The following is a 21042-nucleotide window of genomic DNA, read 5'->3' on the forward strand; positions in this document are numbered from 1 at the left end:
ACTGTTACTGCTTTTCCGCTGCTGCAAGCTACTTTGCCTGGTTTGCACGGGAATACCTAAAAAGCTGCTGCTGTTTCAAGTCAGAGGCAATTAGAAATTCTCCCTGATTTCAGGCTGCAACAGAAAGGCACTGCCTGGAAGGCAGATCAACCTTTCGATTCGCTGGAGCCGTCACGCCACGAGCAGATGAGATAAAGAGATCTCTCCTGATAGGGCCCACGTAACTACCTCCTCTGGGATCCCAGTGCAAAGTCAGAGATTTTGGTGCTCCCTTCCTTTTCTTTCACATTTTCATGCATTACTGTATCTCCCATAAGAAACAACCCTCTTGGGAGCTTCTATTAATGAATTGCTGTCTGGGGAGTGCCTGCCGCACTCAGTCCTGTTGCCGGTTGCTGATCCTGCCTTCGCCTGGAAAAGGGCCAAGGAGTTTGTGGCACGCGGGAAGCGGCAGACATCAGTAGTGGGGTAACCTTTACGGAGAGCAGCACCTCCATCGCCCGTACGAAGCACCCCTGCGTTTTGACACTGCAGCAATGCAGCAGTGCCGCAGCGGTGCCAGACCCAGCGATGGATGGTGTTCGAGTCTCAGACCGCTCTGCCTTTTCTGAATGTGCTTTATCATTCACCGTAAGGCCTTTGCACATGGAGCCATAAGCCCTCTTTTGCTTTCATGTTTACCTGTTCAATATGCCAAAGTCAGGTGGGATGAAAGAGAATATCCCAGACGGAAGGGAAGGAGCTCGCTATGCAGTTAGGTAACACCGAGAAAGCCATTGGGAGGATTGGAGTGAGAAGCAAAGGGAAGGAGGAGAAGCATGAACTTGCACTGCCCATTCTTTGGTTTAGGGTTGCTTTATTATTTTGTTACCATTTCAGTATGTGAAAAGCTGCTGGTGACCCAGGGTTGACAGATGTAAATATTGCTAGCACAAAACAAAAGAAAATTAAAGAGGGGAAAATGAACCCAAGCGGTGACAGTGAATTCTTTGTCAGTTGTTTGCAAATTTTTGTGTGTGCTGTGACTTGCTCTCTCTTTCCGGCTCCGTCTAGGTGACCCTTGTTGAGACCTTTGCCATCTTAAGCTGTATGTGAAGGACAGGGTCCTTTTACTCATACAGGCACTTACTCATATTCAGATGTACCCAGAGAGACATGAAGTACCTTATTACGGGGCTGATCTTTCTATGCAGCCTCTGTAATCCGTAGAAAGAAAGATGCTGGTCAAGTTGGGCTGCATGAAGACCCGGAGCATCCCATGTTGATGCAGGCTCTAGGTTAGGTCAGATAACATTAGTGAATTGGTGTGGACACCCTTCAAAGCTCTTACTCAGTCTTCTGTAAACTTTGTGCGATCAGACACTTCAAGACACCTGAGTATAGCGTAAATTTAATCATGGTACTATTATTACATGAAGCCAGAAACAGGGGCAACTGCAGCAGGATCTAAGAGCAATGGGCAAGCTCCAAGATAAACATCAATGCTAGAAATATTTAAAGACCCAAACAGAAAACAGAGTGGAAACCAAATCTGAAAAGAAAGAATTTTAAAACGCTACAGTGCTGTTTCATCTGTCGGTCATTAAAATCCAGCGCTTTCCTTTTTCTTGGGTAGTCTTCACCGAACAGTCACCGGGGCTTTGCGGGGTGCAGGCAGCAGAAGAAGCGGGAGTCAGTCGAGGGGCAGCACCCAGACCCCGAAACCTGTGCTGTGATTATCACTGAAGTTGCTCCTGCAAACTGGCATCTGCGGTTTTCCCCTGCTGACTGCTTACCTCTCTAGTTCAGCGCAGAATTTGCACAAGGGATTGAGTCCGTCCCCAATCAGCAACGCGTACGGGCTTAGGTTGACTTCCATTTCATTAGGATTTAAGCTTGTCCGTAGATTTTAACACATGAATTCCTGAATCAGGCCTAATTTACATCCTGTTTGAGCCAAAGGGACCCATCTTTTTGCTGTGGGTAGAATCGGATCAGGACCATGAAGCAGGTACACATTTGAGCAGCGATGCTGTGCTTTGCTTACAAAAAGCATGTGAGGTATGCAAAACGTGAACCGTGTAAAAGGAATCGCTGATCTCAGCCTTGATCCCAAGAAACTGATAGCTGTGTTTTAAAGCCAGCCGCCAAAGCGGCTGCCAGTTGGCAGCAGGAGGTGGGGAATGTGTTTAAGCCGTGTAGGAGCTCTGTGTGCTATTGTGGGCTCCGTGTCAGGCTACGGCTCTGGTTTTGGATGAAACGTCTGGCGAGCAGAGGCTGTTCAGCCTCGGCAGCAGTCTGTTCAGCGGGAAGCGGTCTTAGATGGAGAGCTGGCGGCTGCCCCCCCAAGATGTTGTATTGTGGGGAGCGATGGCTCGGGGAGTGTCCATCTGGCAGAGTTGCAGCGGCATTGGCAGCACCGTTGTCTCCAGGGCTGCCCTGGATATCGCTGGGTACAGCTTCAGTTGCCCGTCAAGGACCAAAGAGGTGCCCAGGGAGGCCCCAGATGCTAGATGTATACATTTCCATCCTGAATTCCATTTCCATCCAATGACTTCCATCATAGAAGAGAGCTGCAGGAACGAGGGAGGGGAAGAGACATCATGAAGAGATGCAGAGGCAAGAGGGGATTTCATGTGACCCTGAACGGCTGACGAAGGATGACATGGAAACGGAGCCGGGAGTGAGATGTGGCCGCTTATTCATTGACGAGCATGTGCCGGTAACCACAATGACATGTTACCAGCTGATGATCAGGACTGCTATTGTAGGAGCTGCTATTTTGAGCTCCTGATAGGTGTCAGGAGCAATAGATGAATGTCACAGCCCAGTACTTCCCTTCTTTATCACCATGCCCAGGCGGAGCAGCTCTGGGAGAGGAGACCAGGGGACTGTGTCCTCTCCTCTCGTGTCTCAGGCGTACTTCTGTCATACTCTGATGCTGCTGTTCCTTTCATTTGATCTATCCTTCTGCCCCATTACGGAGCTGATTTCCAAAACAATTCCAAGTGGTGCCTGCTCCATTTGAGCTACTAATCTCATGTTTTACCTCTGTGAATTCAAGGCTGGCATGCAGCCCTGGGGGCAGAGGTGGTGGGATCCAGGCTCTCCTCCTTACTCCAATCTTCACCTTCTGAGATTATCTCCAAAATCCTGCTCCTCGGGGCATTTCCATCCAGGTAAACTGGTGTCCTTGCTCACTCGCAATCCTTGCTGTGTGCAGCTATTGCAGCTAAATCTTCTTTAGTTCAAAGGTGAACCTCAGAGTGAGGTGAGTTTGCTTTGTTGATATGTTAATCGCATTCCTCCTGGTTTTGTCTTCTTTATCTAGTTGTGTGCTTAAATTGCAATGCTTGATAGTCTTCAAGAGCAGTTTCTATTAGGTGTAGTCCCTGAGTTAAATTCCATAATAAATTATAATAAATAATAAATGAATAATAAATTATATCCTATTGGGGGATTCATTGATTAGAAGATGGAGAATTGACCTCCAGAGCCTGCAGTAGCTATTGTGGTTTTTCAGCTCAGGTTTCAGCTATTTCATCTTCTCTGCAAGAACCAACAGAGTAAAAATATTTTCGCCAGAGCTGACTCCAGGCAGAAACACATGGATGTGGTTGTGTGTCTCTGTTTACATCTCAGAGTATCCGTGTTGGCTGGGTACTATCCATTATCCGAGGCATCGCAGCCTACCATCGCTCCAGTTAATAAAGAGTTTAATTGGCAGGTTAAAGGTTGCGCTTTTGCAATCCAATTTTCAACGTACTTGGGAACATTTTGGCACCATCGTCCGATGAAGCCTGGACCCCTTCCCGTTTATTTCTCAACTGAAGTGAGGTGTCTGTGGAAGGAGGTTTCCATCTCCACCATCCCTCTTTCCCACCCCCCTGTCTTTACAGTCATAAATTACTGTTATTTCAGTAGTTAATTCATGGTGTCTAGCTTCTCCCTGTGAACTGGAAAACAACGCTGCATGACTCCTGGGACGGTGCTCTGGAGCTGGGAGCCGAGGATTGCTGGGAGATGTTTGGGGTGTCCTGGAAGGCGATCCTAGCACTTCTTCCCGCTAATCCCATTAGCTCGCCCTGGCCGCTGTGACAGGGCGCTGGGGAGCCCGGCTTCGAGGCTGGCCGCTTGCTCTAAGCCATGCACACAATGAAAGGGTGACTTCAAAGAGGCTAAATGTAATTTACATTTCCAAGCTTTCACAGCCAAGGTCTTCAGGAAGGGATGAAAGTGTCTTTTGTTGAACTTAATGGCAGAGTTGATTAAAAAAGCTCTGATTTTTCCCTATTGACAGCATAGCCTGATTCCACTGTTAGGCTTTCGGCATCTGAGGAGGATGAATTCTGCAAAAATAAAAGCACACAAGGAAAGTAACCTGTTGCCTACCCAGCTGTGATCATACTTGGCGATATTCCAATATCATTTTTCCTAATTTGAGCCATGTAGTAGCTGTCTTGGGTGGGTACCAGCATGAATAAGAAATAAATTATCAGCAAATTTTCATTAGGCATCTCCCTTTGCCGGTGCCTCAGCAGAGCCGAGGTGTCTGTCGTTCCAGAAAACGGGTCCCAAATATCTCCAACTGGATTCTCAAAGCAAGAAAGTAAAAGGGCTGATTCATGCAGTTGGGTGCGTGTTGTCAGCGATCACGTATGCAAACCCCTCCCCAAAACATCCATAAAACTATCTGTTGTGTGCCAGCACTTAGCTGTTGATTATCTGTTCAAAATAAGCAGTGACTGGTCTGGTCTTCAGAGGTTTAGTAATTTCCTTTCTTTGCTTTGTTTGAAGAATATTGGCAAATAATTTCACATCTGGATTTATGTATTAAATGTCTCCTATATTGCATAAAACAAAGCACTTAATGAAAGAAATCTGTCTATTTAACTCCTGTCTTAGCTTTGGTTCTGTTTTAGCAATAACTGTTACCGCACTCACGGAAGATGGAAGAAACATTTCCCATTTCAAGGGTATCCGTGCTGGGAGTGGTTTGATTTTCTATATACACTTGAAATTCTGTCTCTGCTAGCATGACTCTTCCTGCTACGTTTATCAACATGAAGTACAAGTTTGGTTCAAAAATAGAAAACAGCATGTTAGCTGCTTTAAATAAATGTAAATCTTTTTTTTTCAGGCAGTTTATGTTTTCTCTTCGAATCAAGGCTGGGTATATTCCTGAATATAGCCTTCCCCCTCGTACAAAAAGCATTCATTTCGTACAACATTAATGCATATTCTGTGTAACCTGCAATGCCGCTACCTGTTTTTACCAGGCAGCTGAAGTTTTTTAAAAAAAAACATATTCAAGATCTTGTTGATTGTAAGGATTATATTCACTTTGGGATCGTTTGTGAGATACTGAAAACTACCTGCAGCAGTGTGGGAACCCTTTAAGGTTAAAATCATCCAGGGCACAAAGCCCGTGCCGTGCCCCCTGCACTACCTAAAGACCATATAATCCCTTATCACAGGCTCTTAATGGAGGGGAAGGCGGCATGTGGGCTCCGGCGCTGGGTGAGCGTCACCCAGAACGAATCGCAGAGCGCAAGACAAACACAGTAAGCCCCTCGCATCGGCCTCTAGTAATACAAGTGCCAGCTCCCTGTAGTGACGTTTTGTTGCAAAGTCGCATGTGAAATGTTTCACCCTTTTGTGTTTCTGATTGATTTCAGTGACGAGTATGAAGAGGACGGGTTTTGCCAGCCCTACAGGGGGATCGCTTGTGCACGATTTATTGGAAATCGAACCATTTATATGGAGTCTTTGCATATGCAAGGCGAAATAGAAAATCAGATTACAGGTGGGTAAAAAAAGCACTCGCTTCTTTCCCAAGAAGCTGTCTTTTCCCAAAAAGCTGCTAGAGTTTTATAAACTGCAATACTATTTTTATTTCCTCTTCATCCTCTCTTGCTGTGAGCTTCCCACCACAACGCTCGCCCGGGACTCCTGCCTTGTGCGGTGTCAGTGCAGGGAGTCCTCTGAAGAGTGGCGATCTGAGCAGCCTGCATCTCTCTGCTCATCCAGCTCCCCCCAAAGGAAACTCAAAAATGACTTTCCAAGGAGAAGGGGTTGTGTATTTACAGCTTCTGGGAGTGGCTCAAAGCCAGGCTGCCTTGTGCTGCTGTTTCCCAAGCAGATTTGAAAAGTGAAGGGAGACCAGACTTAGTTGATTATTAGGTGGTTGAGATCATTTAGGAGAGCCGTAGATGCTGGAAGAGGCTGCACCTCTTCCAGCATGAGATAGTAGATGTGTAAATAATTCAGCAGGTCACATTTTCCCTTTAGATTTAGTAAAGAACCATTTTTCATTGTTTTTGTGGGAGATGCTCTGCTAATGGGGGTGCTGAATTCAAGCTGAGGCCTCATAAATATCGTGATACTGCTCTGTTTTTTTATATACATTAACCACGGCCAGATCCTAGCCAGTAATCGTCTTGTCTATATTCAGATTTTCTCTTACTGTCAGAATATTCCAAATTTCTCTTCCACCTGGAGTGTTCTTCCTTTGTTTTGTAAATGCTGTCAGCATTGCGAAAAAGACTTTTGCATTGCTCGCAGGAAAGGCCAATGATTCCTACACAGCCAACCGTTTGTAATCTTATGCCATTTTGTTTGAAAAGTCATTTGGAATATTAGGAAAGCTGTCATATTCCACAAAGGTACGGCTGCTGTCATCCTACAGCCTGCAGGGACTTTGGGTTTTACCAGTTGGGTAAAAGGCATCCAAATATGATACGACTTCGCAAACCATTATAAATGATTTGGCAAAAAAAAAAAAAGGATAATTAGGTTTCAGGTTTTGGTAACGTACTTAACATTAATCCCATGTTGAAAACCAGATACATTTTCTCTGTCAGCGAAATCAGCATCGTTAATAACTTTCAATGTAATTAGTGCTCTGTATTTCTTGAAGGCCCGTTCATCACCTGAACATCTGAAAATAATAGTCGCAATGGGAAGTGAGGGTTATACTGGGAAGGCAAGAGCACAGGAATAAAGTTCCCACTGGGTTAAGTAAAATCCTTTTGTATATTTTACAGCTGCCTTCACCATGATTGGCACTTCCAGCCATTTGTCGGATAAATGCTCCCAGTTTGCTATTCCTTCGCTGTGCCATTACGCCTTCCCCTACTGCGATGAGACTTCATCAGCTCCCAAGCCACGAGACCTGTGCCGCGATGAATGTGAAATTCTGGAAAATGTCCTGTGTCAGACAGAGTATATTTTTGCAAGATCTAATCCCATGATTCTGATGAGATTAAAGCTGCCCAACTGCGAAGATCTTCCCCAGCCCGATAGCCCCGAAGCTGTCAATTGTATCCGGATTGGGATTCCAATGGCAGATCCCATAAATAAAAGTAAGTGAAAGCCGCCTGTTTCTCCGTGCAAGGTTGGCACGTGAAAAGGTTGCCTGTAAGGGCTTGTGCACCAGGGTTGGAGCTAGTGCTGGGCTTTGAAAGCTCGCAGACACCGTGCTCTCGCACTTGCCTCTAGCTACTCCGGAGCGGGTGGAGGTTCAGAAATACTTTTTCAGTTTTTTCTTTAGCTGCCTATGGGCTCACACTAAATGCTGTTGATTGGTGTCAGGTCTTTTCTAATTAATATGAAGTAGGAAACAATGACAGTGTAAGCATTTGAATAGTGAGGAACTTCGGTAGCTTTAGCCTCCCTGTCCTCCCACAGCAGCTCGATGTGCTCCAGCCCGACCATGGGTGCAGTATAGGGGTGCTTGTCAGGAGGAGCGTTTCCAGGGGCCGGGGCCGGGGCTGTCCCTGCCTAATACAGCCTAATTTTCGGCATTGGCTAGCTCGCTCTTTGATCAGGCTGGGCTGCAGCCTGTTCACAACCCTTATACATCTGAATAGTCAAATATAAAACGTGGCTCCCACAAATTCTCCACCTTCATATGAAAATAATGGCTGCAATTCAGGTTCCCACTGTAGTTTTTACTTCTTTTGTGTATTTTATATTAAAAACGCTTGGCATAAGCTGTTTTCATTACAGAAGCATAAGCTTTAAATCCTCCCAGGAATGTGAATGCAAAGCAGGCCCTGCGTTACAGCCGCAGCAAATTGGGAGCCCCTGCTCCCAAACTGGGTTTCCCGGCCCCGGGCCAGCAGCAGTGCGCTGGGGCTGGGGGATGCCGGCAGCTCGCTGGCCCCGGGTGCTGCGGCTGTCTGCCTTGCCACCACCGACCCTTGCTTTGGAGTTTTGATTTTTTAAATTTTTTTTTTTTTTCAGATCACAAATGCTACAACAGCACAGGAGTAGATTACCGGGGGACGGTGAGCGTGACCAGGTCGGGGCGGCAGTGCCAGCCATGGAACTCGCAGTACCCCCACACCCACACCTTCACCGCCATCCGGTACCCCGAGCTCAACGGGGGCCACTCCTACTGCCGCAACCCAGGGAACCAGAAGGACGCCCCGTGGTGCTTCACCTTAGATGAGAACTTTAAGTCTGAGCTTTGTGACGTCCCGGCATGTGGTAATTGCTGACCTTTTTTTGCGTTTCACTTTGGAACAAAAAGGGGAACCGTTTTGTCGCGTCCATACAGCCGTCCTGCAAAACAGGAGCTCGGGGGAGCTGTGCCCAACGTGTCTTTTTTTGAATCCCTGAAAAGAGAGCTGTAGGAAAGGCTAACTACAGGGTTTGCAGCTAAAGCCACAGCATCCCTGCCCCGAGGAGACCTTCGAGCACTTACTGCCCGTGCAGCTGGCAAAGTGGTGGCATGAAAATATTTCACTAAGGAATACCTGAGCACTCGCCAGAAGGTGGGGAAGCAGCAGCACGTTACCAGCCCGAGCGTCCCAGGCTTTCCGGGTCGCTGTTACGATCAATACAACTCCTGAGTCCAAATTAAATTGGATCACAGAAGTTGCACTGTTGATGCCAGTCCACAAAGCGGTTATAAAATGTTCTGCATTTCACTTGGTTTATTAAGAGCCATTTTAATAAAGTCAAACCTCACTTAACAGAGCTCAGGCCTTGTTTAAAAAATAGAGATGATCTTGCCAGATCCTCTTAGCTGTATTTTAAGTTTGTGTTTACAGAACTGCCCTGGCTGCGTTTTGCTTTTGCAAAATGCACAAAACTGGAGATTCAGCTCTCGTTTTATTCTACTTTTCTGTGAGCTGGGGGAAGTGGATGGAAGACCTGAACAAATGGTTCCCAATTGTTTTATCTGCATTGAAAAATAACAATCTTGATAGCGTGCCAAGAAAAAAATTCAGCTCTTTGCACGGACATGCCAGAAATGCACCCAGAAATGTTCTGGAAATTCACGGTACAAAGTTGCACACAAAATTTTATGTTGCCTACAAGTTGTCACAGTAACATTACCTTTCCCCTTGGAAAGGAGACACCTTTTGATGTTACTGTTCGATAGCCAGCACCAAATTAAATTATTTCTGGTTATGGTTATGAACATTCCTGCAGTGAGACATGTTCTGAGCCTGCTCCAAAGTCTTTTTCAATTAATGGAAAGATGGGAATCGATGCCAAAATGGGATCTAAATTATGTTCTTTCTGAAAGAGTAGATCAGGGGAAAGGCAGACAGTCTGGGCTATATCATGTGCATCTCAAACCCTCTCTTACATTCATATACGCTTTTTAGAGTCCTGTATCTCTTTTGATATTATTTCAGTGCATTTAACTTCAGTTATTTTTCTTGTTAATTAGGCACAGTGATAGACTGACTACACAAGAACAGTTCAATCTATATAAATTGTTCCAAAGACCTTTTTCAGCCCTTCGGTACAAAAATCTGGACCTAAGTATCAGTCAGCAGGACTCCCCTTAGTGTACTGTCGGCTCTTGGCTCTCCATCCCGGGAGCTGCACGGCTGCAGGCACAGATGTAGGAGGAGACGTAGCTCAGCCCCGGGGGGTTTGGGCAGCTCGGTTTGGGCAAGCTCAGGGTCTCTATATGTCCACCGCCAGCGATGCTGTTGAGCTTTCTGTACTCCACCGCACCGTCGCTGTACGACCTTTCGGCCGTGTGCATTTTGTGTTTTCCACAACTGCTGGATAATTGGGTAATTAAGAGTTGATGGGGGGGCTGCTTGCCAGGCCCCCTCTAGATAGGCTCTGAGATCCCAGGACTGGCCCAGTCTTTTGATGTGCAGTAGCTGAAAGCAGGGCACTTTTGGACGTGTTGCAAAAGTCTCTGATTTGAATGTTTTACTAGATAATAAATGAGATAGGCTGGCTGGCTTGAAGAATTCCTGACAAGGGTTTTAATTACCTCTCACCGCTGCCTTAAATGGTACTCGCTGTACAGCTGGGTTATATGGCTTTATTGTTCTGAATACAAATAGAGCTCTATCAGGTGAGTAGTAGTTGAATTGTTAAATGCTAATGTGCATATTAAAACCAAAATACCATGTGGGACTTGCATTCTGCTGGTTTTGCACTGGCTGAAAGAGCCATTTCAGGCACATTTCAATAAGTATTGTGCATTCTGCCTCACCAGGACATGCCTAGATGGGAAATGGATTTAATTAGGGTGGCTCCCAAGAAACCTATTAACCTAATGAGGCTTCATGGCAGGGGCTGCTACTTAATAAGAATAATAATTCCCTTTGACTGGAATAGCTCAGGTGATGAACTAGTGCCCAGGTCTCCATCTGCCTCATGCTGATGCTTTCTTTTTCTTTCTTCAACTGTATCTTTCAGTTGTCTCACAAGCTGCAATAGATTCATTTCATAAAAGTTTGTCAACCTGAATATAGGAAGATGTGAAACATGGAGCAATTTGAGCATGAGGCTTAGCAAAGACAAACGTAAGAAGGTTTTGAAGGAGAGGGGAAGGCACTGATTGTGTGTCCATGCTAGAGGGCAGCACCTCGTGAAGGACACCTGCAGTGGGTCCGCGCTGTAGAGCTGGACGTTCACTGAAGACAGGGCGAGACCACACGCTGCCTGTTTGCTGGGCACGGGGAGACTGTAATAGGGACGGTACTTTAGTCCTCTCTTGTTTCCCAAAGGCTTTAGAAATATTTGGACTACCTCTCCTCTCAATTAAAAAACAGATGGCACAACTTAGTCTAAAAAGAATGGTCAAAAATGAGCGTGGGGGGAGCAGAAGGACAGCGCGAGCCTGTAAGAGGAGAGGGGTTATGCAGAGTGACAACCAGAACCATTTGAACTTTGCCTCTGTCACAATTTGAGTCAAACCCAAGCTTCAGATCAAGTTCATGTTTAATTAAGTGCATAAAAGATATCTGTGTGGGCCGCTAAGCACTTCTACAAATCCAGCCTGGAAAACACAGACAAACAAACTGAAATGACCCTGCAGGAATAATAAAACATTCCCCATTCTGCCAGAATCCACTAAGCCTGATGCTGCCGCAGACATTCACCATCTCCCTCGGAAACAATCACCCAACGGCCACCGGTCCTGCAGCTCAAGGTGATCCTCAAAGTTCCCGGGGTGCCTTATAGTTATGTGTTAATCCGTGCGTAATTATACCCTAACCTTTATGAATGCTCCTGGGAAATACCAGAGCAAAGCAGGCTTCAGCGTCCCCGTGCTCAGAGCAGTCTGGCTGGAAGGTATGTCCTTGTCAACGCGAGCGGGCGCTGCGTGAACGCGAGGACGTGAGCTCCTTCCCGAAGCCTCTCTCTCCTCTCCCGCTGCACCTTTCCCCTAAGCAGCGTGCCCTGTGAAACCGGAGCCAGCTGGAGGGAGGTGAGCGCCTGATGTCCCGGCTACGCCTTCCTGGGCACTGGTAGAAGAGGGTTTCACATTTCTAAAATTAATCACTCGCTCCCTAACTGTGAAGAGAGCTGCGTGCAGAGGGAGCGAATGTTGCAGCTAGCATTCACACTGTGTTAGATAAACTGGCTTCCCAACCTCTTCTGGATCCTTCTTTTTTATCCATGCTCTAGCTTTCCTTTCAGCTTTCATTGCTGTGTCCCTTGTGCCAGCATTTGCCACCCTGCTCAGATGACACACTATTAGTTTATAGTTGGTAGAGGGATGGGTTTTCCCATTAGCCCGTTAATCCTATTAAGACCAAGTCCTCAGTAAGTAAGGTTTTTTTTTAAGATTATGCTACAGCCTTTGTCTGGGTTCAGACTATTTGAACCCCTTTCCTGGTTTCCTGGGATATAAAACAGGATTGTTCTCTCTATTTCTTGCCATTTCCATGCATTTCCTCCCATTTCCCAGGTGTTCTCCGTTTCTTCTGCTCTAGAGTCCCTAATCATCCTGCTCCTGCACCTAAAACGAACTAGAAAATAAGTTTTCAGTTGCACGTGTTGTTTGTTCCGGTGCCCTGGGTGGCCACACAAATGCTTTGGCCAATGCTAGGAAGTGCTGAGAACAGGAGGTTGGAAATAAATAGGGGGATAAAACTGTCCTTTTTAATGGCTCTCCACATTTCTGTTGGATTAAAGAAACTATGGCACCAAACCCTACTGTACGTCTTAAAACAAGGAGTCCCTAATCCTGCCAAAGCCTTTCTTCCATAAGCTATTTTAGAAATTAACTTTCCTGTGGACCTGTGTTAGAGCGTTACTTCATTTCACCCCACGCAACAGCCACCTCACAGTATCCAGCTATTTCATGACCGTAAGTAACTTTGAACTGACATGTTGCAGGGAAGTTGTTCCTGGCCATTCTGTATTCTTACAGAAACGTTATTCAACAAAATTAATTGGTCTGTTAATATAAAAGAAATAAAACAGCATTCAAGGCGGATTGCAGTGCTATTGCCTGGGTGGTTTATGCTTCTTAACACTTCTAGTTGACCCAGGAATGTATTTGACTCTGTGGGATATTTCATTCATTGTTGGTTTTTTTTTTCTGAATCAGATTATAAGGATTCCAAGGAAAAGAATAAAATGGAAATCCTGTATATCCTGGTGCCAAGTGTAACTATTCCCCTGGCCATAGCCTTGCTCTTCTTCTTCATCTGCATCTGTCGCAACAATCAGAAGTCCTCCTCCCCTCCCGTTCAAAGACAGCCTAAACACGTACGAGGGCAAAACGTGGAGATGTCAATGCTCAACGCCTATAAACCAAAGGTAATCCCTCATTTCTGCTTCGACATTTGCTGCCTGTAAAGGCAGGGAGTGACATGCTTTGATCAACTCAGCGCTGAAATATTAAGCTGATTTCCAACTTGCAGTTTCTGCCGGTGCCTTTAGCTCTAAGTTTTGTAAGGACTTTTCTCAGCAGCAGCATAGCAAGCGTGCTGGACCTGTGGAGGTAATTCCTACGGGTCCGTGTATCTGGATAAATAGGAGCTGGAGGTTTTTTGTGATAAAGAAAGCAACCCCTTACTGAAGCATCTCTAAATTGCCTTGTGTAAGTTAGAAAGTAGTGCAGATAAAGATGTGATTCAGCATTTTCTCAAGAGAGTTTTTTCATGAGTCTGCTGGAGTCGTATGTCGTCTTTCACTCAGCTGAAATCACTTTGGAAAGATTTGTTCCTTGCTTTTTCAGGCTTACCCGTTCTCTCAGTTAAAACGAGAAATTACCAAAAAGAGCCTCAAAAATCCGCCTGCAGTTCTGGCCAGCACAGCTGACGCATAAGCGGCTCTCGTTGCTGGTATTGTTTTGCTTCACTGTAGTCCCAGGTTCACGAAGCGTTTTTTAAAATCATTTAAGATTTAAGCGTGATTAACCTTGAGCTCCTTGTTTATTGGCAGGGCGGCCGATTTGCAAACTTGTATGGATCACCCGCTTCAGGGCTGTAACTGCCTCCTGCCACCTACAGTCAGAATAATGCTTTGCAAAGGGGATTTACCTTATTTTTCGCTCCGTGCCAATTCTCTTCAACAACTTGATGGAGATTGTTCTTTTGAAGCATTTCGGAGCGAAAATCGCTATCTACAAGTCATTAGAATAGAAACTGTGCGGACTGTAGTATCTGAAACAGTCAGACACGCCTTTGAGTAAGCTGTGGTTTTTGTTAGAAAATGACGTAGCAAAATGAATCCAAATTCTGATTTTATTGAGTTTCAGCAATGTGAACTCTAATCTTCAAATATTGCTGCCGTAGGTATTCTTTCAGCAGAGTTAATCATTTGGCATCGAGAAAGGTTACCCTTGTGCTTCAGGAGCCGTGTTCTGAATAAATTCTGGAGTAGTTTTCTTAAGTTTAATAAAGCAGCTACGGGATGCTGGTATTGCTTGCTCTTAAATGTCAAGTTTACAGAATTAGGTTATACAGAGTTAATTGCAGGAGCCTAGGGAAAATGACTGAAGGAGCTGTCCTGGGAGATACAGGGAGCGCAGTACCCGGGGCAGGGATGGATGGAGCTGTGCCACCCAGGCAGTAGTTGCTCTTTCATGGGTGCTGCCCCATGTGTCTGTGGAGCTGCAGTCTCGGTGCGGCAGCGACAGACACAGAAGGCTGTTGCGGAGGAAAATTTCAGCTCACCACCATCTCGCGGAAAGTGTAGGAGACTCCTTTTAAGTCAGCGATAAAAGTAAAGCCACTGGGCGGCTGTGCTGGAAAATGCAGGGCTGCTTTTGCCCATTAGTAATCCAAACTGCGTCCAGAGATGTTTTTACACGGCGTAACGCTAACACTAGGATTCCCGTTTTAAATAGCGTTACAGGCGCTGGCTGCGGGTGTGGTGATGCCAGCAGGACTGTTGTGCGGGGGTATTATCTGTTCAAGGTGGCCAGACAGAGTTTGGTCTATTGTTACATCTTAATTCCTCAGCCCCACGCACACTGGCCCAGTGAATTTCTCTTGATTTTTCTTTCAAGTTCTTAATTTCAACTTTCATGTACAGCTTAGAGTAGCTGTATATCAAAATGTTGGTAATAGTACAAAACCCAGTTAATTAGGTAAGTGTCAAAACTACATCTTGCATCCAACCTCCATGGGATATTTTGTTAAATTTGGATTTGCTTCTTGGTGCCAGTTCTACTAGATATTTGGGGTACAATCCTGGCTAAACTGATGACAATGGGAACGTCAGCATCCTTTTAATGAAGTCACAGTTTCCACCTAGGCTGCTGACGCACTGATGCCTGACGCACGTAACGCAGGAAAGCAACTTGCCCAGAAATGTTTGCAAATATAGACCGCACCGTTTTCTTTTTATGTTCAAAGTCGTATGCTGCAAAAAGCTTTCCATCTTATTTACGCTAATTCTGTATTTTCCCACTGGAAAACGCAGCTCTCCCTGTCTCAAATGTTTTTATTGCCTTTCAAACAAAATTTGAAAAGAAAGGAAGTAGAATCCTATTTTTAAATACTGTATCCAGTATTAATGTCAACTTTGGGTAAAAACATGCTTAGGCTTCAAGCTCCAACTGAGGTAGGTGTGTGTTTGCTCATACAAATAAAAACGTTAGCATTTCATCCAAAAGCCTGTTCCGGTTTGAAGGGATTTTAATTGCCTTCAAAAAAGACAATAAACTAAGCTCGTCTTGTCATTCACCTAATGGAGGGAGCCGATAAAGAGATAGAGGCGATGGGCTTCACTCTTACCGCTCTCCCTTTGTACTCGGTTTACTTTGGCATGCTGCCTCGTATGTATTTTACACTTCTTTACATTTTGTACACCGATGTATGACAAATACTTGTCAAACAAAAACTAAGCAGATTTATAACCGCTTAACTTGAAATGAGCCCTTCCTGCCAAAACTTTATGACTTCATTTTCTTTCATAGTTTTCCACTATGTTGGTTCAAACAGACGAAGCCAGCCTCAGGTCAGACAGAGGTCATTTCACTTTCATTACTAAAATATAATTTACAATATGCCAGACCTAAACAAGTTTTAGCCTAAAGGATTTGTATAATATAAACCATCTGTTCCTCAACAATATAGCTAATTTCCTGCCATCACCGTACAGTCTACCGGCTGCCTGCTTAAATGGCTTTATTATTATTATTATTATTATTATTATTATTATTATTATTACTACTACTACTACCACCACCACCACCACCACCACCACCACTACTACTATTAATGCAGTATTTGTCTAAAAGTCATAAGTGGTCAATACAATTAGAATTCATTTATTCTAAAATGCCACTTTTTAATGATTTTTTAAAATGTCGGTTCTTTTCCTATATTGCTGCTGTAACGCTGCCATTATATTAGTTCAGGAATGCAAATGCTAATGTTTACACTAATTTACGAAACATAGAACCCAAACTCATTAGCCTTAAATTACTACCTGTGGCTATACTGAGGACCCTGAATGAGTGGGTTTGGGTGTAGGAGTTACAAGCACGTGTGGAAGTTAATGTCGGAAAAGAATACAACTTCATTATGGCTTAAGAGTGAATATGTGCACCCAGAATAACAACAGAGTTTTTAAAAAGTTTGCCTTTCTTCTTTGACCGCTATCTCATTTTTCCGGCTGACCCTGTCCTGAGTGTTTCAGGATTGAACGTTCAGTCAAGTGTGAGCACAAATAGTCTCTGCTGTACATCGAAGGGTTAATAGCAAAGCCAAGGAAGAATTGGCTATACGGACATAGTTTTAAAGAAAAAGTTTTCTGCTAAAACTTTAGGCCCTGGCGCAGAAAGCACTTCAGCATGTACTTACTTAAAGTATGTGAATTGCTGCAATTCCTGAAATTAGTCAAATTCGATTTTAAGTATATAAATGCCCAAGCCCAAGTATATAAATGCTTTTGGTGAAACACTGATGGTTCCCGCATATATTTAGATCTAGTGTAGAGGGTAGAAAGTAATTCTAAATTCAGTCTTGGAGCTGGGTGCACAGAGATTAGGTGTCACTCAGCCCTGAGCTTTGCTGATGTTGGGATACTGGTGTCCCTCAGGCTGTATCTGGCCTGGGGCTGATGCTGTCGCACCAGCGCCCGCGTCTCGTCTCGCAGGGCTGAGCAGAATCGTTGCCAAATGGGCATGCGGCCCAGGGAGTTCCCGGGTCCGTCTGCTTGGCTTTCAGACGTGCCGTGCGAAAAGATCTTTGTCTTAAAAATATGTTTTCAGACTCATTTTTCTGACACGTTTTTGCTGTCGTTTCTTTAACAGAGTAAGGCTAAGGAGTTGCCTCTGTCTGCTGTTCGTTTCATGGAAGAACTGGGTGAATGTGCTTTCGGCAAGATCTACAAGGGACATCTCTACCTTCCAGGCATGGATCACGCTCAGCTCGTTGCTATCAAGACGCTAAAAGACTTTAACAACCCCCAGCAGTGGGCAGAGTTCCAGCAAGAAGCATCGCTCATGGCCGAGCTCCACCACCCTAACATCGTTTGCCTCTTAGGTGTTGTGACCCAGGAACAACCTGTCTGCATGCTTTTTGAGTACATGAACCAAGGAGACCTCCACGAGTTTCTCATCATGCGATCGCCGCATTCAGATGTCGGATGCAGCAGCGATGAGGATGGGACTGTAAAATCCAGCCTGGACCATGGGGATTTCCTGCATATTGCAGTCCAGATCGCAGCAGGGATGGAGCACTTAGCAAGTCATTTTTTTGTCCATAAAGATCTCGCCGCTCGTAACATTTTAATTGGAGAACAACTTCATGTGAAAATTTCAGACCTTGGACTCTCAAGAGAAATCTACTCGGCAGATTATTACAGAGTTCAAAACAAGTCTCTCTTGCCAATTCGCTGGATGCCACCGGAGGCAATTATGTACGGCAAGTTCTCTTCCGATTCAGATATTTGGTCATTTGGAGTTGTTTTATGGGAAATATTCAGCTTTGGACTGCAACCTTATTATGGATTTAGTAATCAAGAAGTCATAGAGATGATCAGGAAAAGACAACTGCTGCCATGCTCTGAAGACTGTCCTCCCAGAATGTATAGCCTGATGACAGAGTGCTGGCATGATCTGCCATCCCGGAGGCCACGATTTAAAGAAATCCATGCCAGGCTGCGCTCGTGGGAGGGTCTTTCAAGTCACACTAGTTCTACTACCCCCTCCGGTGGGAACGCCACCACTCAAACGACTTCCCTCAGCGCAAGTCCAGTTAGTAATCTCAGTAATCCGAGGTACCCTAACTACATGTTTCCAGCCCAAGGCATACCACAAGGCCAGATCGCCGGGTTCATCGGACCACCAATACCTCAAAACCAGCGATATATCCCAATCAACGGGTACCCGATTCCACCAGGATATGCTGCTTTCCCGGCTGCCCACTACCAACCACAGGGTCCACCCAGGGTAATCCAGCACTGTCCTCCACCAAAGAGTCGTTCTCCGAGCAGTGCCAGTGGATCGACTAGCACAGGTCACGTCACTAGTTTGCCGTCTTCGGGATCCAACCAGGAAGCAAATATTCCTTTGCTATCTCATATGTCAATTCCTAGTCATCCGGCGGGAATCGGTATTACAGTTTTTGGAAATAAAACTCAAAAACCGTACAAAATTGACTCAAAGCAGTCTTCCCTATTAGGAGACGCCAGCATCCATGGACCTAATGAATCTATGATTTCAGCTGAATTGTAAATAAGCGAGGCCTTTGTAAATATAACTATTTACAATACAAACTAGAAAGTCGTAGAAAAGATTTATATTCAAATATTTTATTAAAGATTCTTCTGGTTGTTTAACAGACATTGCAGCAAGTATCTTCTGTGAAGTTTAACTGCTTAACAGGATGGGCAGACTCAACCAGACAAAGATCATTGTGGTAGGAATACTCAGCTTTGGGAATGGACGCATTGTTTCTTTAAGTGCCACCGACAATTCCAAGAGGGGAGGGGGTTTTTTTGTTCTTAGGATAAAAACATTTTATCATACGCCTTTTCACAGCTTTTTAAACCTCTGATGTGGTTTAAATCACAGAAACTTTTTTATACTGAAAGCATATTTTAATATTTGTCTCTTTTTTAGGAGATGCAAATATTCGGAGATCTACTGGGTGTGCAATTTCAGTTCCAATAGCTAGTTAAAATATTTGTAAATTTTGCAGTCAAGGATTATGTTTCAAATATGTGATCTGAGAGCTGAATAAATTACATCAGGTAGGATTTGGGTCTTTCGTTAAGTTGGGAGTCTGAGTTCAGATTCAGACCAAAAAAAAGTCACTCGTATGACAGCACAATAGCTTGAGTTATCAACTTGCAGTCTACAAAAATCGTCTTCTATTGGCTGCTAAAGGTGGCTGGAGTTCTAAGAAATTGCCTCAAAGGAAATGAAGTTAAAATGTTTTAATTTCAGAACCTGAATCAACTTATCCAAAGATAACATTTCACAATCTAGTAGTTAAAGCAGAAATTTTATATCCTTTTGTTGCTATGCAACTGTTTAATGGAAAGGCTCCAAACCACAATTTTATATATGACAATCAGTTTTCCCAGGAGTATTTATTGTTTCAGATCAATGTGTAAGTTCAGTGACTATGACTCCAGTCACCCCGAAAAAAGGGGAACTCGCATTCCGTCAGGCAGCAAATCCGTTGATAGCAATTCTGTCTATCAATTCTAATAATGTGAATTAGTGTTAACTTTCAACTTAGAAATATGACATTTGTATAATTACTAAAAATTCATTCAGGTATAAGCAACCTAGATTATTCATTTGAAACCACTTTAATGAGTTACAAAAGTGCTGTGTACAGTACGGCTTTTCACAGACTCTTTTTTGTACTGAATAGTATTTTTATTATACACGGAACGAAAACAATCTTTTGCTCGGTTGACAATGTTGTATAATAGGACTTTATTTTTATCTTTTTGCACAAAAGTGTGATAATGTTTTGTACAGCAGAAGTGAAAATACATCTCTGCATTTTATATCTTGGTCTGTTTCCTTTTATTTTTAACCTGATGTAGATGTTCTTGAAATATATTATGGTGATATTCAGCCACTACCTTATACAAATATTTTTCTTTGTTTTCACTGCATGCGTTTAATCACTGTATTACTTGATGATTGATTTATTAATTATGGGCATTTCAATTAGGCAAGCATGACAATGTAATAACAAAGGCTATTTTATAATTAAGATATGTGCATTTTTGTATTTCACATGCCAGAGATGATATTAAACACTGATTATTTTATGCTGCTGTTTATTAAAACATTGTTTTAATACATCGGTACTTCCTCCATCTTGGTATAAGGCATTTGAAAAGTTCCGTATTTAACAGAGAGCTAAAATCTGCTCACGCAGCTCTGGTAGGGAGTCTGCTGAAACGCTCACTTGAATGGGACATGAGAGTGTTGCAAATACTATTTGCAGACAGATTACTTAGGGGTAACATACAGAGGCTTAAATGAATATTTGACTGTGCAAATATTTGCAGAGCACACAAAAGAAGCGGGATGGCATAACTGCCCTGGGAGAATGATGCAGTCTTTGCCGTGATCTCATCGCTGCCGTTTAGCGCCGCACCAAGGGCCAGCACCGCCCCTTCAGCTCCTCGCGTAAGTTTTATGTCCTGCTGCATCGTATGAGCTTTCGTGGTACGTTGTGCTGCTGCTGCCTCCGGAGCTGCCAAGCTTCCTCTCCATTGCACAGGCATGAAACCGTACTTGCAGACTAATTACTAATCAGTAATTATATAGTGACGACTTCCATGACTTCAGAGATCCTTTATAAAACCTGAGATGTCAGCTTCCACGTGGGTTGAATTTCTCTGTGGGTCAGTAATGAAAATATGTTACATGTGTAACATATGTCACTCCCAAGTGACGAGTGACAGGACAAGAGAAGATGGCCTCAAGTTGCGCCAGGGGAGGTTCAGGCTGGATATTAGGAGAAGTTTCTTTCCTGAGAGAGTGGTGAGACACTGGAATAAACTGCCCAGGGAGGTGGTGGAGTCACCATCCCTGGAGGTGTTCAAGGAAGGTGTGGACGTGGCGTTGTGGGACATGGTTTAGTGGGCATGGTGGGGTTTGTTGGTTGATGGTTGGACTTGATGATCTTACAGGTCTTTTCCAACCTTAGTGATTCTGTGATTCTGTGATGTTAGCTAAAATTTAGTTTTGACTGAAGATTCAGACAATAATTACATATTACTAACTTCTATATCTGTGTCAGGTTATCAGACTCAAATGCTAAAACATTACTTTTGAAGAGAGGTGTTTTACAGGACTGGATGAGATGTTTTTCTCTGAGTGTAGCTATCAATGTAACCAGAGGCGAGGGAATT

At 44.2% G+C, this 21042-nt stretch overlaps 1 protein-coding gene across 1 annotated transcript in view; it reads left to right on the top strand.

Annotated features, from left to right (window-relative positions):
* The window catches only part of ROR1 (receptor tyrosine kinase like orphan receptor 1), a 58706-nt gene extending 40266 nt beyond the window's left edge, over positions 1–18440 (top strand). The window contains exons 5-9 of the mRNA XM_059822224.1: positions 5658–5785; positions 7026–7343; positions 8227–8472; positions 12806–13017; positions 16967–18440. Coding sequence (XP_059678207.1) covers positions 5658–5785; positions 7026–7343; positions 8227–8472; positions 12806–13017; positions 16967–18391 — 2329 coding nt within the window. The 3' untranslated portion in view covers positions 18392–18440. The remainder of the gene's footprint in view (positions 1–5657; positions 5786–7025; positions 7344–8226; positions 8473–12805; positions 13018–16966) is intronic.
* Positions 18441–21042: the final 2602 nt, after the last annotated feature.

The sequence above is a fragment of the Gavia stellata genome, chromosome 10 (genome assembly GCF_030936135.1).
Source record: "Gavia stellata isolate bGavSte3 chromosome 10, bGavSte3.hap2, whole genome shotgun sequence".
In the NCBI taxonomy this organism is placed as follows: Eukaryota; Metazoa; Chordata; class Aves; order Gaviiformes; family Gaviidae; genus Gavia; species Gavia stellata.